Source organism: Temnothorax americanus, unplaced genomic scaffold, assembly GCF_048541705.1.
Source record: "Temnothorax americanus isolate GAGA-0224 unplaced genomic scaffold, ASM4854170v1 Scaffold11, whole genome shotgun sequence".
Classification (NCBI taxonomy): domain Eukaryota; kingdom Metazoa; phylum Arthropoda; class Insecta; order Hymenoptera; family Formicidae; genus Temnothorax; species Temnothorax americanus.
The window spans coordinates 3,316,074-3,332,359 of record NW_027509242.1 but is presented as its reverse complement, the minus strand read 5'-3'; the positions used below and the strand labels follow the sequence as shown (position 1 = coordinate 3,332,359).

The 16,286-nt window shown below is 37.8% G+C and overlaps 2 protein-coding genes across 4 annotated transcripts; one reads left to right on the top strand and one right to left on the bottom strand.

Moving 5' to 3' along the window:
* Nucleotides 1-30: 30 nt before the first annotated feature.
* Nucleotides 31-13,508, bottom strand: Isha (Insulator su(Hw) mRNA adaptor). 2 transcript variants are annotated; one of them, XM_077420090.1, is made up of 15 exons: nt 13,250-13,508; nt 12,417-12,545; nt 12,046-12,337; nt 11,662-11,843; nt 11,296-11,568; nt 11,073-11,219; nt 10,748-10,995; nt 10,487-10,672; nt 10,193-10,326; nt 9,897-10,105; nt 9,626-9,803; nt 8,924-9,220; nt 8,175-8,402; nt 6,227-7,624; nt 31-5,161 (listed from the first exon to the last, which is right to left on the bottom strand). In XM_077420090.1, exons 1-15 carry the CDS (start codon nt 13,277-13,279, stop codon nt 4,275-4,277), a joined length of 4,818 nt encoding a protein of 1,605 aa, XP_077276216.1. In that variant the 5' UTR covers nt 13,280-13,508; the 3' UTR covers nt 31-4,274. The 2 variants fall into 2 exon arrangements, with proteins under 2 accessions (XP_077276216.1, XP_077276225.1); XM_077420099.1 differs by having other exon boundaries at nt 6,227-7,600; nt 13,250-13,506.
* A 794-nt stretch (nt 13,509-14,302) lies between these two features.
* LOC143905027 (replication protein A 70 kDa DNA-binding subunit-like) lies at nt 14,303-15,811 on the top strand. Of its 2 annotated transcripts, XM_077420125.1 has the most exons (5): nt 14,306-14,466; nt 14,526-14,573; nt 15,080-15,294; nt 15,369-15,500; nt 15,606-15,811. In XM_077420125.1, the coding sequence occupies exons 1-4, from the start codon at nt 14,419-14,421 to the stop codon at nt 15,454-15,456; spliced, it is 399 nt and encodes a 132-aa protein (XP_077276251.1). In that variant the 5' UTR covers nt 14,306-14,418; the 3' UTR covers nt 15,457-15,500; nt 15,606-15,811. The 2 variants fall into 2 exon arrangements, with proteins under 2 accessions (XP_077276258.1, XP_077276251.1); XM_077420132.1 differs by lacking the exon at nt 14,526-14,573 and having other exon boundaries at nt 14,303-14,466.
* The last annotated feature ends 475 nt before the right edge of the window (nt 15,812-16,286 follow it).

Below are 16,286 nucleotides of genomic sequence, written 5' to 3'. Positions count from 1 at the left end.
GCCGTTTTGCTTGTGGTTGTGATCTGTAGGTATCCATATATTTTACGATCTGGAGCAAATAGTCAAGTAATCGCCAACATAAAAATTTGGAAGAGTTTGAAAAATACTTAGGCGTATGTGTTAATCTCTCTTATTTATTTTCTATGCAATTATCATTACAAAAGTTATCTAATCTATTAATACTTACCTATCATAGGTGCAGTTTCATATTGCCTGTATGTAACATTAAATCATACAGGAGGATTCCGCACAAAAAGGTGGAATACAAAAATGAATATTTAACATTATAATTTTACAATATTAGGGCTCTCTAAATCAAACTCTTATTAGAGAAAAGTTACAATTTATCAAAGAGTACTTTGTTTTTTAGTTTTCGCGATTCCTATCCTGTTTAATATCCTTTTTCTATGAATACTTTCGTATTCAATTAAATAATATTAAAATGAGTAATATTTCCTAGATATCTGAATATCAATAACGCTAATAGGATATTAACCCTAGAACGCATGTATCATTTTTTTGACCTTCTAACGCATGACTGGGGGCAATATCGACCCCACGCTTTATTTGATCGTAAAACCGGTCCTACAGAAATAAAGGGCCTTTAAACCTACATGAATTTCTTCGTTTTTTAATAACGAAGAGAATGGTATGCGGTAAATTTAATTTTACTCAAGTTTAGTTAGTGAAAAATGGTTCAGGTCCTGAGTCGATAATGTCACTCGCTAGCTCAGGAGCGTAGTTCAAAGTTCGCCTGGGGTCGAAATCGACCCCTCTCATGCGTTCTATGGTTAAATATTAATAAAGTAAATATTGAAATTTTATTTATATATGGCAAAACACAATCTTACGATTATTTTATGATCAATCAATCCACTGACTTCGTTAAATAAAAAATATAAAGAATCGTGACTAAATGAAATTTGTTTAAACTATTAATTCAAGTTATTAATCAATGCTTAATTATTTTATAATTATGTACAAATTAGTTACTTAACAAATCAAATTAATTATATCAGAGCATAAAAATTGAAAGACAGCAAATTAACTTGTTACAAAATATGATTTTATCAATAATGACAAAGTTGAATTTTTGTTTATTAGTTTTGCAATTTATGGTATTCTGTACGTATATAAATTTAACAAATAATTTTCAAACAGTTGAATAGTATGTACACAACTTTTTTGAAAACGTATTATATAACATGCTCATGGTGCAATAGCAATACATTTAAGAAGTAATTTCATGTTTTCTTTGAAATAAAAAAGAAATTTAAAATATTTTATAAAATAATCTTATAAAATAAAATATTTTATATATAAAATATATTTAAAATGGTGTGCAAGTTAAAAAGGATGATTCCTCGTGCAAAAATAAGATAAAAATATACGATAAAATCTTTTTATACATCTCGTTTCTGAGAAAAATAAGCTTAAAAATCAAGAAATTAATCTATATGTACAATATTACAGATATTGTTAAAAAACAGTATATATAATAATCCTTTATTATCTTAAAGAGATATATAAGTAAGAATAAAGAGATCAACTAAATTGACAAACTAAAAAAAAAGGTGTCTATTGCAAAGACATTCTTTTTAATTGTGTATATATATATATATATATATATATATATATATATATATATATATATAGTATATATAATTATATATATGTAATTTTAAAAAAACACGTAAAACACTTTTCAAAAAATTAAAATACTATCTCCCTCAAGTTTGGAAGTAATGTTAAACACGAGGAAACATAACATGCCTCAAGAAGTTCCACATTACGGTCAGATTAAAAATTTGTAATCTCATTCCAATATATGTATAAAATCCTAGAATGTAGTGCCGCGCACCACTCCAGGTTTGCTCTCGTTTCAAAAATTTTTTTTAAAATTTACATCCGTGAAACTTATGATTACAATGCATCTTTAATGTGTTACATGAATTGGAAGCAAATGTAACTATACATTAAATGAATAATAACAATGTTCGGTTTGTCTTAATAATTCTTCACTTGCGTACGCGTTACTCATAATCATTTCGAAAACTGTTTATGATATTTGCACTACAACAGTTTATAAAGAAATTAATCGAAAAAGCAAATATAAGATATGGATATAAACAATTGTCAGAGCACATTGTTATCTGCGCAATACACTTTACAGAATTTTCTAATCTTTTATGTGTTACAATATATCAGGATATTATAAAATTTGTCAACAAAATATGTGGACATTATGTGTTGAAAATTACGTTAAGTACCAGCATGCTATTAGTGAAAAGAAAGAATATTTTATCAATTTATATTTATGTTCATATTAAGTATACGCTCTTAAATACAGTTGCTGTTTTTTTTTTGTTCATGGATTCACATATATGAATATATGATCGTAAAACGAAACTTATAGTAAAGTAAGCTCAAAGCAAAGAAATAGACATACATGCGTTCTAACGTGAAAATATCAAACATTGTCGTTATACGCGTCGAAATAATGCTATCATATCCTATTTTTAACGGCTCGTTAGAAAGTCTACCACGATTATCTCTTAACAATCCAGTTTTTTTTTTATTCATCATCAAAGGCGCGAAGTGAACGTCTAATATTAACGTTTCAGAATCAAAGAGTCGGTTTCAGTTGACGAGTCCAACAACTGGAACACGATCGGACATTTCAACTTTGGAAGTCGTTCTCCCTTAATACCATCTCTTAGCCGTAAGCAATTATTCTAATCGTTAAAGATACACAATAATTAATGGGTAGCATATGTATCGATGAGTTTCATCCTGGAGTGGTGGCGGCCAAGCAGTGGCTCTTTTAATCATCTTGTGTCACATTTCTCGACTAACGGTATGTGAAAGAAATTGGGAACAATACCTTGCACTTGTCACTCAGTTTGAGCGCAAGCACGTGTCTTCCATCGCTGCGCCGTGCAATACATGCGTATGTGAACACAGGAACTAAGTTGTCTGTACGTGTGTGTGTGCGTGTGTGTGTGTGTAAATGTGTGTGTAAGTTACATGGAAGCGCGTGTACGCGTGGGATACATCGTACTTTTATGTAACCATTCTCGCTCTTACACTCGAACAGATTTACTTTAAATCTCCTTATGCAGAATGAAATGAATTTGTGCCGTGAGTTAGTTGACCGTAGAGCCGGGTCATTTGAATTATTCGATTACGTAGAATTCAAGCGAGGGATAAGCTAATTTCACACAACCGATAACAAGATCACGATTAAAAAGAGAAATATTCTGAATTGTGTTATGTACATGTCTCTCTGCAGATGCCTAGAAATATAATTCGTATATTATACACGTGTAGACTTAGTCTGTCGTTTTCATTTTGTTTGTGATTGGGAGCTACGCGCGTATATCGGAATAACAAGGCCATCTTTCTTTTGTTATCAAAGACGTTATATATAAAATATTTATTCTTTTTCTTTCTTTGATTGAGCAATGGCAATCAGCACATTATATTCATTCATTTGTTCTGCTACGAAAATATAAAAGTATGTACAATTCAATAAATTAATCCTCACCAAAAGGACATGAGGTACGATACTCTCGCTATACAATGCCCGATGGATGATTCGAAATTAACTATACAGGAAAGTTCTTAATAAAACTACAAAAAGATTGACTGGAGATTTATCTCGTATAAATGGCAATGATGGAATTCTTTTAAATGTGTCTATATATACGTTTGAATATACATATATGCATATACAGATATATGCAAAACTACGCGTCGTTCGCGATCGTTATTCAACATTTAAAAAATAAAGAAGAGGAAAAAAGTAAATTATGATAAAAGAATTTTGACTAAGAATTGAATCTCTGTATATACCTCTACACGGGTAAACAGGTCCTGTGTTCACTCTATCACAGCAATTATCTAAGCAGCAGATTTCAGTTGGGAAGAAATCTTGATTAAGACTTACACGAGAGTCAACAATTGAATATTCTGACGACTGACAGATACTCAAAACAACTCACTGGACCCAACGGCTCCCCCACCACTCCAGAGTGCGATAATTCTGAGTCTGTAAAATCGAATTTTCACTTTTGTTTCTCTCTCCCTCTCTTTCTCTCGCTCGTTCTTTCTCTCTCTCACTCTCTCCCTCTCTCTCGCTCTCGCTGTAGCACGACTCTATGTACATCGATTTAAACGATATTTTACACGAATCTGCCTGAAGATTCTCTATACTTTACTTTGGTAATTTTCCCAATATTGATCTTTTCCTTCCTTTCCTTCCTCTCTGTCCTTTACAACGAATCCACTTGCTGTTCCACTGATTGCTCACTATGATTTTCACTGACGTGCCCTATTTGTTCGATCGATTGTACCACATGTTGTTGCGCTGAATCTTCAGCTGGAATGGGTGCTTCGTATTCACACTGTTCCTCTTCACCCCGCTGCTTTAACGTTAAATCGTTGCTGGAGAAATGATCCGCACCAATTTCGAAGGTACTGGCCTGATCCTTGTCATTTTTATAGCTAATCTCGTCGATGCCCTTATCGTTTGGCATACTCGCAAACTCATTTTCTCTGTCACTATGCATCACATCCTGCTCGTGAATTGTCGACTCATCTTGTTTCTTTTGCATCAGAAGACTCTGCTGATCGATGGCCGAGGATGAAACGTCAAAGCTATTCTTCGCCACTAGTTCCCCGCCATCCGATGTCTCTACTAGACTCTCGGCCTCCTCCGACGGCATCTCGTCCACGTCGTCCGTCAGTGGCGGGCTAACATTACCCCATCTGGATTTACGATTTCGGTTGCGGTTCTCCCGCTCGGATATATTTTTATAGTCCTGGTGCTTCGTTAATTTTTGCTTGTCCCGGGGGAGATGATTCTCACGTTGCGCATGTCCTTCGGGTCCTTCCTGTCCGGACCATGACGCGGGCGACGGTCCACCGGCCTCCTGATTTCTCCACGGACCGTCTGGTCCATGCATCGCTGGTGGGCCCATCGGACCGAACGGTGGTCGGACGTGCGGTCCTGGACGACCGCGCATTTCATCGAACGGAGGTCGGAAGAAAGAGTCCGCTTCTCTGGGATCGAACGGTGGACCTCGAGGTGCGAACGGCGGCCTCATCCCGGGCCTCATACCTCTCGGACCCATACCACGTAAATGGAACATCAGCGGACCTACAAAAGACACGGCAAAGTGATACACGCACGAAGCGAGAACATAATCATATTTGCCACGCTGTAATTAATAAAATAGATCTTCGTTCATTTTATATATCGTATTTTACGTATTTTTTAAATATGTAAATCTCACAGAGCGAAGAAATTAAATAAACGAACTAACATCCAGAAATTCATACAGAGAGTCATAAATATAATTATTGTTATTATGTATAAGCATTGATATAAGTTCGTTAAAAGTTTATGATTACAGTTGTGTCATGCAATACATGCGTATGTGAACACAGGAACCGATATTACACATTTTATGTAATAAGAAATATAAAGTTCCTGTTGGAACAATATTTAGTTATTATTCCTCTTTTTTTTCTCTCTTCTCTTTTCTTAATTAAGGCCAAATTCAAAAAATTTGATTATTATGCCGCATTTACTATATTTTTGTAGTAAATTTGAATATTCTTAATAATTTAAGTATTTTACAATAAATATACATTCATCATTTCCAAATGATTAGTGTCTCTATATTCCAAGTGAATGTAATACATTATATTAGGAAAATATTGAAAATAGATAACGAACTAAGGCTATATATCAAGTTAAACTGACCGATTGTCCACGATATAATATCAAATTCTAATATTAATATTGGCTGTTCTGTCAAAATACAGATATCAAAACTTTAATATTTTCTATAAGAATTATTTAGGATGTCACGTGCCTCCGTATAGGAATGGTGGTGTCATAATTGGCGAGTCTCAGGTTTGATCCCTCATCCTACATACGGATTTTAAATGCATAATCTGCGTAAAACGGCTCTCTGGACCTCCAAGTTATGTATGTAGTTGCCAATCACGTGGAACAATTATTATTTTGAATCTTTAGAATAAATCAAGATTCACCCAGGATTATAAAACTAAAGTTGATTGGACAAGATTTCAGTTTGCAAAAAGAAATATGACGCACTAAATGCACTTAATAACATCCTAGACAATAAATAGCATTCTCTAATACGAAACAATATCAAACAATGATGAAGAAAGTGAGAAGAAATTCGTATCTTACCAGGTCCCCTTGCTCCACGCGGTCCAAATCCTTCAGGGCCAACCGGTCCTCTCGGTCCTTTTGGTCCCATTAAAGGCGGCATTCCGAACACAGGTTCCATTGGGCCACCAAAAAATTCTCTCCTACGAAGATCGAAGTCGGAGCGCTCGTTGTGACCTCTGAGATCGAAGCCGTCTTGCATTCGTGGATCAAATCCCTCGCGTCTCATCTCGTACTCGAAACGCTCGCGTTCGTACTCGTCCACGGACGGTCTGCGAGCACGCACTTCCGGTCGCTCAAACTCGTCGCGAGCCGGGCCTAGCCTGCTCGGGGGAAAGTCGTCAGGTCGGGGCCCATTGTGGCCCAGTCTGCTCTCGTACTCCTCCGGGAATATGCCAGGCTGCATCCTGGGATCCAGGAAGTCGTCCATCTGCGAAGCCCTTGGCCCACCGCGCAGCGGAAAATTTTGCCGATCAGGCCGATCGGGCAGGCCGCGTTGCGGAAACTCGCGTGCGTCCGGCGGCCCGGGCCGGAAATCCGGTCCTCGCGGGAAATCTGTTCGCTCCGGAGGTAGCACTCCGAACTTAGGTAGATCCATCAACGAGATCGGCATGTCGCCAGGTGGCCGTCGTGCCGCTGCGCCTCCGGGACTTTCTTCGAAGTTTCTGTCGTTCCGCTCGTTGCTTCGCTCGGATCGGTTACCACGCATGTTCCGGTCCATCCGGTCATCCAATGGTAACGTTCCGTCGGCTAATTGTCGCAATCGATCAGCTAGACTGGGCTTGCCCTCCTTCTTCGCCATGCCCTCGCCTTCCTGGACGTTTTGATTCTGCACACTCGGTCCCTCCGAGTGTCTGGTGCTACTCTCCCGGCTTTCTCGGCTCTCACGGTTGTCCCGATCGCGTCTCTCGTCCCTCTCTCTCTCGCGACCGTCGCGACCGTCCCTCCGTCTATCCCGACCACGATCCCGTCCCCTTCCTCTGTCCCTGCCACGATCCATCCTGCACTCATTGATATCCATGCGATCCCCGCGATCTCGATCACCCCTGTCTCTTCTTTCCCTGTTCTCCCGATCGCGTTCTCGTTCCTTATACTCGCGAGATTGATCGTTCTCCAGACGACAGTCGTTCACACCGCCGCTTATATTCATCGCCGCGATCAACTGATCACTGAGATTCGGCTTGTCCTTAGGCAAGTTGCTGCTCAAACTTTGCGGCATCGCGTCCTCCATCTCCACGTCCATATCGTCCGAGTGGTGCTGTTGTTGAGGTAGTTGCATCTGCATTGGTGGCGCCGGACCCACTCCGTATGGTTGCCGTAACATTGGCAAGTTCGGCATACTCGTCTCCGTCGTAGGCGGCGGTACTCCAATCGGTGGAACGTTGTGCGGCATACCTGTAATGTTCAGGATCTCGTATCCTGTTTGGCTTCGATTAGCCAACTTTGCTGGGACGGTAAAACTTATTAAGTATCGTCGCGGGTTCAATTGAAATTAGATCTCAGAATACATGATTGTACTAATATTAATTAGCGCTGATAATTCCGATTACTTCTATTTTTTTTTTATACGTATACAAGTATTATTTGTTTAAATCTCAGTCAAGATAGAAAAATATTCGATTATTATTTCGTTCTTAAAGTTAATAGTTCATAGAAAGTACAAAGGTATGAGTCAAGATTCAATTTGTAATAATGGATGTAACTTTTATACAAATTTTAATTATACGTATATCTTGACTGAAATTTTATTCATCAATTTTTGTTATACTTACATTCTTTTAATTTGTTTACTAATCATATAAGCTATTACATTTTTGTTCATATTTAACAAAAAAATAAAAATTCAGTCTTCGATATACTATATTGTGATATAAATACTTCGTATATAGTTATAAACAAATAATGTGTTTATTGGCAATATCTTAGAGATTTTTTGAATTATTAACTAATGGTAAAGAACTATACATACCAGTGGAGTTTGGCTTATCCGAAGGCGCTGCAGGTGCGGGCAGTGGAATTTGTGTCAATAAACTTACGCCAACACCTGCTCCAAATGGCGGGTTTACTGAGGGTGTCAACATGGTCTGCATCATGCCGGGTGGTCCCAACAGACTCTGCATGTTAGGTGGCGGCACTCCAATCGGAACATTCGGCATTAATCCATGCGTCATTTGTAGGCCCATGTGACTAATCATTCCTGTATAAGATTCGTGACATCTCAGAACTGTCAGATACTTTGCTAGAAACCGTAACTACTGTATCATCTTATAATTTGCATTTGTGTATCCTAATAAATTAGGAATTATTACTATATATTTTATAAATTTCAATATTCTCATCTTATCGTAGCATATAACATTATAAAGACGTTTGTTGTAAAAAAAATATTTTTTTTATAAAGCATGTACAACCTATGTAAAGAAAAAAAAATATACATATATAAATAATAGCTTGTGTATAAAAAAGCCTAAATAAAATATAATGCTGTGAGTAGTTATACACTAGAGACTAGAGGTCTATTTTAAGAGGTCTATAGTAAGTTAGAGTAAAACAAAATATACTTGTCCCACTCTAACTTATTGCACCAGTGTGCACTAGTTCAGCAGTGCGGCAATAGAAAACAGACCTATTATATATCGCATCTGTACTTGCAAAATCTGGTCTAAACATTCATCAGAAAAAATTGAATTCAAGAAACCATAAATGCTATAAACTCACGTGGCACTCCTGGCATCGTAAATGCTGGGGGCATCATTTGCAACTGCGTGTTCGGAGGAGGCAATAGCGCAGCCGATGTCGGTGGTCTGATTGGTGGCGGTTGACTAGTGTCGACTAATTGTTGCTGTTGCTGCTGCTGTTGCTGTGAATTAGCCGACGACTGGATGACATTAACGATACCGTCCGTTAAAGTGGGAATAGGAGCACCAGCGTTTGCAGCGGCAACCATTGCTTGCTGTTGCAGATGCAATTGTTGTTGCAGGACATCCGCACTCGTGCCGGTGTGTTTCAGTTTTCCTGTAGCATAAAAAAGAAAAATGTATTTTAGAATTTATTATTAATCACGACATGTAATATAATGTATATATATCTTATATAAATATATCTTTTTTTTAAAGCAAAATATCGTAAATTATTTTAATACCAGAATTGACAATATCTTCATCAAAATAAAATTATTCAGTTTTCTTTCAATCCGACTTATAATCGGATTTCAATTTGAAAACTGTAATTTTAATTTCGCAAGTTCAATCAAGTTACATGTCACCTTAATTTATATGTGTAACCATATAAAAACTATATAAAAACTTGCCTTTTAAAAAACTGATACATAATTTATTAAACTACTCTCTTCCAATTATCTACTTTCTGTGTAGGTATTAATTTGCTCTCTATATGTATGTACACATTGAAAAAATGTACCTTTCAAATGGGGAGGTAATGTGTCTTCGTCTATCATTCCTCCTTCTTCCAGTAACTCCAATTCTTGATCGGTAATGTTGTTTAATTTATTCCAAGGGATGTAACTGACGCCTAGCTCTACTTCCCAGTAGTCTTTCCATTCCTTGCCTTTCACTCCTTTACCAGGTGCCCATGCTAACTGTAAAATTAAAGTAAAAATAGAAATGTCAAAGAATTCTCGACTTTATTCAGTTATTACATAAGAGATTTGTTATAAGTATTTGTTAATTACCGTAATAGCTTTGCCTTGCATTTTTTGATTTTTCAATTTCGTTAGTGCTCGATATGCATCCTGCCTTCTGTTCATACATATAAAAGCGCAACCTCTTGGCGAGATTAAATCAATGCTAACGATATCACCAAGCTCTCCAAATGTGTCGGACAATTCTTCTTGATGTACAAGTTTTGACAAATGTCCTACCCAAAGTGTTGTACTGCAAACTGCAAAAACGTGGGTTTCATTTTTTCCTACTTTTCTGATTTATGAGAGAACAAAGGAGATCCTCTTCACTTTCACAATATACATACCACTTAATTTATCTCTAACTATCGGCGGCAAACCGCGTTTGCGTCGCTCCCTATCCTTCTCCCGCTCTTCTTCTGTCATCTTTTCTCGACTATCATCACGTTTTCTATCACGACCCCTGTCTCTTGACCGAGATCTAAGAAAGAGAAAATATATATGTAGTATAAAATTAATGGCACAAAAATACAGATCAATTATTTGTGTGTAATGATCTTTATTTTCCTATATTTAATATATCTAAAACTTCAATTATAAAGACAATCAATTTGATTTAATGCTCCTTTTAGCCTAATTACCTTCTTCGTCTTGACCTGCTTCTAGATCGAGATTTTCTATCTCTATCTCGATCTCTATCTCTATCTCTGTGCCGTGGAGATCGGGATCGACTATGATGTCGATACCGTTCTGGCGATCTACTTTGGGAACTCGTGTTTTCACAGTTTACAATTTCTACACTGCTGCTATCACGTCTGATACTGTTCCTATAAAAAAAAATAACCATCATAAGAGATAAAGCTTGAATTATATTATGATTAATTGAATTATAATATATTTACCCGGAATAATCTTGTGTTTCTTGTCGTTCATCAATTAATGGACTTTTTTGATTTTGGTGCGTGGACTGATTCATTTGTCGAATACTTGATAAAGCCTGCGAAGCGTATGACAGAGCTGGCGGGTAACCAGGTGGTGGCTGGCTCATATCTTGCATTACATTGCTGTTCATATTTGATGCGTAACTTTGTGTGTTTGGTTTTAAAATATCAGAAGGTTTTAATTCGCATTCAGATGCAAATGGAAGGTTCTGAAATAAAAGAAAAAAATTGATGTAAAACAATCGTGATATATAAAAAATTAATAAAAATTATCTGAACAATTTACAGAAACAGTTTGTGCTAAATGCTTATCGAATTCTTCTTCCTGCTGTTTCATTTGTTGCAGCTTGCGCATCTTTTCTTCCATTTCAAGTTGTGAGGAGGATGCATTGCTTTGCATGGTTTGTTGTAAAGTTTGTAATTGTCTCAAAACCTTTAAATGACACAATACATTGAATGATTATATTATCCTTTAGTATTGCTATTAACTTTTGGTACTTGACAAGTACCTCTGGATTTGCAAGTAACAGTCCAAGGCTCTCTAAACTGCTGTTTGTTGAAACTGCATTGTGCTGGGTATTGGTTGAGGCAGCTGTGTTTGGAGAATTAGTAACAACAACATCGTCATCTTCTTCTTCGCCGTAATCAAAATCTAACAATTTTTTATCAAACTTGACGGAACTCTTTGGTTCGTTTGAAGCATCCTTTTTCAAAAGTAGTTGCTGTAAATGTTGTAACTGGTCGAAAAGAGAGGAATCCATCTGACCGGAATTGGATTGATTCTGCGTAGGAAACAATAAAATTCAATAAGTTTTAAGCAAATATAAATATAATAATATAAACGCGCATAATATAAACATATGTAATAATATTACCAAAAGTTTATTTGCATTGACTGCTGCTTCCATTTTTGTTTGTGCTAACCATACTGGATCGATCGTTTTTCCGGATGGAAATAGTTTGGGATCCTTCACAGCGTTTTTAATTGCAGATGGTGGAGTCTTAGTGACCGCGCTTACATTACTTAGATTATTTCCAGACGATGCATTTAATGTACCTAGAATAATGAAACGTTTTAAAATATAGACATTTTCCATATGTATGTATATATATGTGTGTGTGTGTGTGTGTGTGTGTGTGTGTGTGTGTGTGCGCGCGCGCGCGCGCGCGCGCGGGCGCCGTGTGTATTTCAAGTTACATATTTATATCGTTTATTAATTTGGAATATTTTTGTTCATTCTGTATTACGTAATATTTACCATTGCTATTTACTGTCTGTTCCTTATGTATTGGATGGTTTGGGTCTGCCAGATCAAAAAGTGGTTGAATAACTTCTGGTGGAAAAACTGCGTTCTTTTGCCAAAGATTTAATACACGTATAACTTTGCTTTTATCCTCCTGCGGACACTTCAAAAGATTGAGAAACGTCGTCTGCATATTTTTCGCAAATCGCGGAGCGAACACATCCTTTTCCATCCCAAACTGATGTCGAGATTGTCGAACAATTGAATCTATCACATACAACCCTGGTACTTTGTACTCGGGCTTGCACTAGAAACAGAACGAAGCAAATTAGATACACCCACGTATGTAATATCTTAAGAAAAAGCATTCGAATAGGTACACTTACTTTTTGAATGAATTTTTCCACGCTTTGTACAACATGTTTGTAGAATTTTATTGCTTTGATGGCTCCCCGTGTAAGCGAATTCATTTTGGCTTTTGAGATGGGGGGTTTGACCTCGTAGAGAGCAGAGAGCTGTAAGATATATCAAAATTAATGCTGTTTTCTAAAGAAGCAATAAATTTAGCAAGAACTAATAAATGATACCTAAATTTAAACATAGCTATATGAAGACTGCACTCCGATAGAAAGTAAATATCAAAGTATCTCTGAGCTTGCGCCGCCTAAAGCTGCGACTAATGCATTCTATTAAAGTATACGGTGTAGCAAGCGTAACACAGTATTGAACATATAAATCAAAACATCGCGCGTGTACACATTCGTGTTTTATCGTCTCACGATTCAGAAATACAGCTAGATTCGCTCGACAAAATCACGGTTACTCATTCGATCGAAATTGTGCAAAAGTGCTCCTCGAAAACGAGCCCCCCGCGCCAGGCCACGAGGGGGACCGTGGAGCTTTTGTCGCGATGGCAATTTCTCTCGGACAATCTCGGCGAACTGTATATCCCTCCGGCGAGAGGAAACCCTTTCGTCGAGATCGAACGGAGCTACAATTAGGGAGCATATTCAGGGGAGGCGACGCATCGGAGTTAATTTTTTCTCTGGTCGCAAGCGCAGCCGCGATCTTCGCGCGAGATTCAGATACGAGGCGAGGTAGGACAAGCCAAGCTGATCGCGAGGGCGAAGCGCCAAAGAGAAGGGAGAGCTGCCCCTACGACGGTGACCTCTAAGACGGTGCGCGTACACGAGCGGAGGGACCCCGGGGTGTTGCTTACCTCCGCGTTGAACGCCTTCACCGCCTCCATCGCGTGGAGCTGGGGAAGTGCCTTCTCGCGTCACGGACGTCGTTGAATCTCACGCGGATGCCGACGCAGCGTAATACCAGCGTAACGTCCGCGTTAAAGCTCGCATGTCTCCTTCATCGCGCACTGTATAGCCGAGCCATGCCATTCAAGATGGCAGGCTTCCCGTGTTTCCCGATACGCATCGCGGGACGGTCAACGTGTGACGTCACACCTGTCGCCCGCGCGACCGGTAAGGCAGGGAGAGAGAGGCGTCGATTTCGCGCGGCGATTATCGATTGGCCTCGGTGACGTCACGCGTCTCGTCAATACGCGCGTTTACGCGAGAATTTAAATTTCTTTGGTCTTCGACGGAAAACGCGGCAAAACGTCCCGCGCGCTAATTACGACGCATACTACGTTTACGCGAGCGTTACTTCTGCAGTAACTTACTATAATTTACTCGTTTACGCGGAGTAAATAATCGTAAGTTACTACAAAATCCCGTTTACGCAAAGAAAAATCTCGTTTACGCGAAGGAATTACGTAAGTTATTACAGAAGTAAAGCTCGCGTAAACGTAGTAAATGTAATAAAATAATACTACGTTTACGCGAGCGTTACTTTTGTATAACTTACGATAATTCCTTCGCGAAAACGGGATTTTGTAGTAACTTACGATAATTTATTCCGCGTAACGAGTGATAATATCGTAAGTTACGACAGAAGTAACGCTCGCGTAAACGTAGTATATAAGATGTTTTGATTGGTTGCAATGGATGACGCGACGCGTGACGCGCTCAGTGGAAACTCGGCCTTATGCCCGTATCACACACTAGCGATTGGCGATTGCATCTACGTTTGCGTTTACGTCTCTTGACCAATCAGAAAGTAGCTGCTGGCGATTGCGATTCGCGATTTCCGTTCTGATTGGTCAAAAGACGTAGACGCAAACGCAGACGCAATCGCCAATCGCTAGTGTGATACGGGCATTATACTGTGCCTGATCGATTCTCGAACATTCGACTCGACAATCTCGACATCGGTGTCAACTGTTCAGCGGGAAATAGAGGAACGGGAGATAAGGCCGGCTTTTTTTTTGTTGGATAAGCAATTAAGCAATCGGTAGGACTTTTCTCACCACGCTGACAATAAACCGCAGTCATGCCAGTCTGGTACAATTCGTACAATTTAACGGAAGGAGCGTTGGAGGTAAATCTGTTGAAAGCATTATGTTGTTATTGCGTACAGTCAACATTTCATCGTTTTAGAGAATCATGCGGGGCACAGACGTCGAGAAACCGGTGCTTCAAATATTGGTAAGTATATAGAATTCAATAGCAGGATTTTGTAATTTCGTAACGACGTATTTCGGTATTGATTGCGCAGGTACTATATATGGTAAAAAAGTTGCGCAACAATACCGCAATACCGAAACTCGTTAAGGAGTTACAGAATTCCCACCTCTGATCTGTCACACGTCCTCGCAAGTCCGGCGCATCAAAATTATTTATCTCGAAAGCGTGACTTTTTTTTTACAGAGCAAGGTCTAGTCAGCAGAGTCAGGACAATTGTTTCTGTCTATTTTTATGTATATTTTTATATAACTTTAAGCGTTTGTTATATCTTGATATATTATGCGTCATGACTCATGATATATGTCTATCACATTAGAAATATTTCAATCGTCAATCAAACATTTTAGTTGTAATAAAAAATCATGATGTTGCACAGGACTGATGCTTTGGATGTGCAAGACGATAATTCTACTTCGTAATTTTCAGTGAATGCAATCTTATATAATAATTGTGTAATAATTTTACAGGGTTATAAAAAACTACCGACGACCGTTAATATAAAGGATGGTGTCACTACCGATCGCTACAGATTGCTAGTGTCCGATGGACAGAGTTTAAGCTCGTTCATCACGATGACAACTCAATTAAATAATCTTATCACGGATGATATTTTGAACGACTATGCAATCTGCAGAATATTAAACTATCACTTGGTTTCAGTGAACGAGAGTGGCACAGAAAGGTATTATTTACACCTTACTTTTTGCGTTAAAATAAGTAAATAAATCAAGTGTCAAGCATATTTTATTCTATCAGATACGTGATGCTGATTTTGGATATCGAGGTGTTGGTTTCTGGCAATGAAGTTGGGTACAAGATAGGCAATCCAACAATCAGATGCTGAATCCACATCTACATCCACAGCTGCAAGTTCTCCTTTTCCAACTAGTGAGTATATCGTTGGCTTGCGTCAATTGTGCCTGGAATAAATTACCAGTTAACTTGCGTTTGCATTTTTTTGAATGGATTTTTTGAAATCTGTTTTGCTAATAGATGATGTAGCAGAAGAGGGTGCCATATACGTTTGCGCGAGCAACGCGAAGGAGACCGTTTCTCGTTTCTTTATGCAAACTATTATAACTATTATTTGCAAGAATATATATGATGGTTACTACAGTCTGCATCTTCGTAAATTAAATCATATCTGAGTAATAAATATCGAATATTTGTCGCAAAATAAAATTTCTCCTTTTTATATATATTCATCATTTTTATTCAAACAGCACTGTCCGCTTCTATCAAACCTTACAGAATCTCCAGTCCTTTGGCAAAATTCTACAATGTATAGAAATAAATAAATTGTTTAGCTCATATTATATCTTAACTAGATAGACTTGCCAAACGTCGCGAAATATGTAAGAGAAATAATTTAAGACTTGATTATTAGAATATATATATATTTTTTTAAATTTAAAAATATTTTAATTTAAATAAATATATTTCTATATATAGATATAGATGCAGTGGCTCGCAGTCTCTAAATATTCGCGCGTTCCAAAACCCATCCAAAAAAAGTGTTGCAACCTTTCCGTGAACATCTATTCTTGAAATCGTTCGTTATGAAACGAATTTGTTTATAGACAAAGAGGTGGGAATTTCTTAGTTGAGCGCCAATGGAAACCCAGTTAACGCACCTTTTCGTTTCATAACGAACGATTTCGAGAATTATTATTT

Coding starts and splice junctions, on each gene's coding strand:
- Isha (XM_077420090.1), bottom strand. CDS start 13,279: ATGGAGGCGGTGAAGGCGTTCAACGCGGAG. Junction 10,673..10,747: donor GAAACACAAGATTATTCCGG/GTAAATATATTA, acceptor TTTTTTTTATAG/GAACAGTATCAGACGTGATA. Junction 10,106..10,192: donor AGTTAGAGATAAATTAAGTG/GTATGTATATTG, acceptor ACGTTTTTGCAG/TTTGCAGTACAACACTTTGG.
- LOC143905027 (XM_077420125.1), top strand. CDS start 14,419: ATGCCAGTCTGGTACAATTCGTACAATTTAACGGAAGGAGCGTTGGAG. Junction 14,467..14,525: donor TAACGGAAGGAGCGTTGGAG/GTAAATCTGTTG, acceptor TCATCGTTTTAG/AGAATCATGCGGGGCACAGA. Junction 15,295..15,368: donor AACGAGAGTGGCACAGAAAG/GTATTATTTACA, acceptor TTATTCTATCAG/ATACGTGATGCTGATTTTGG.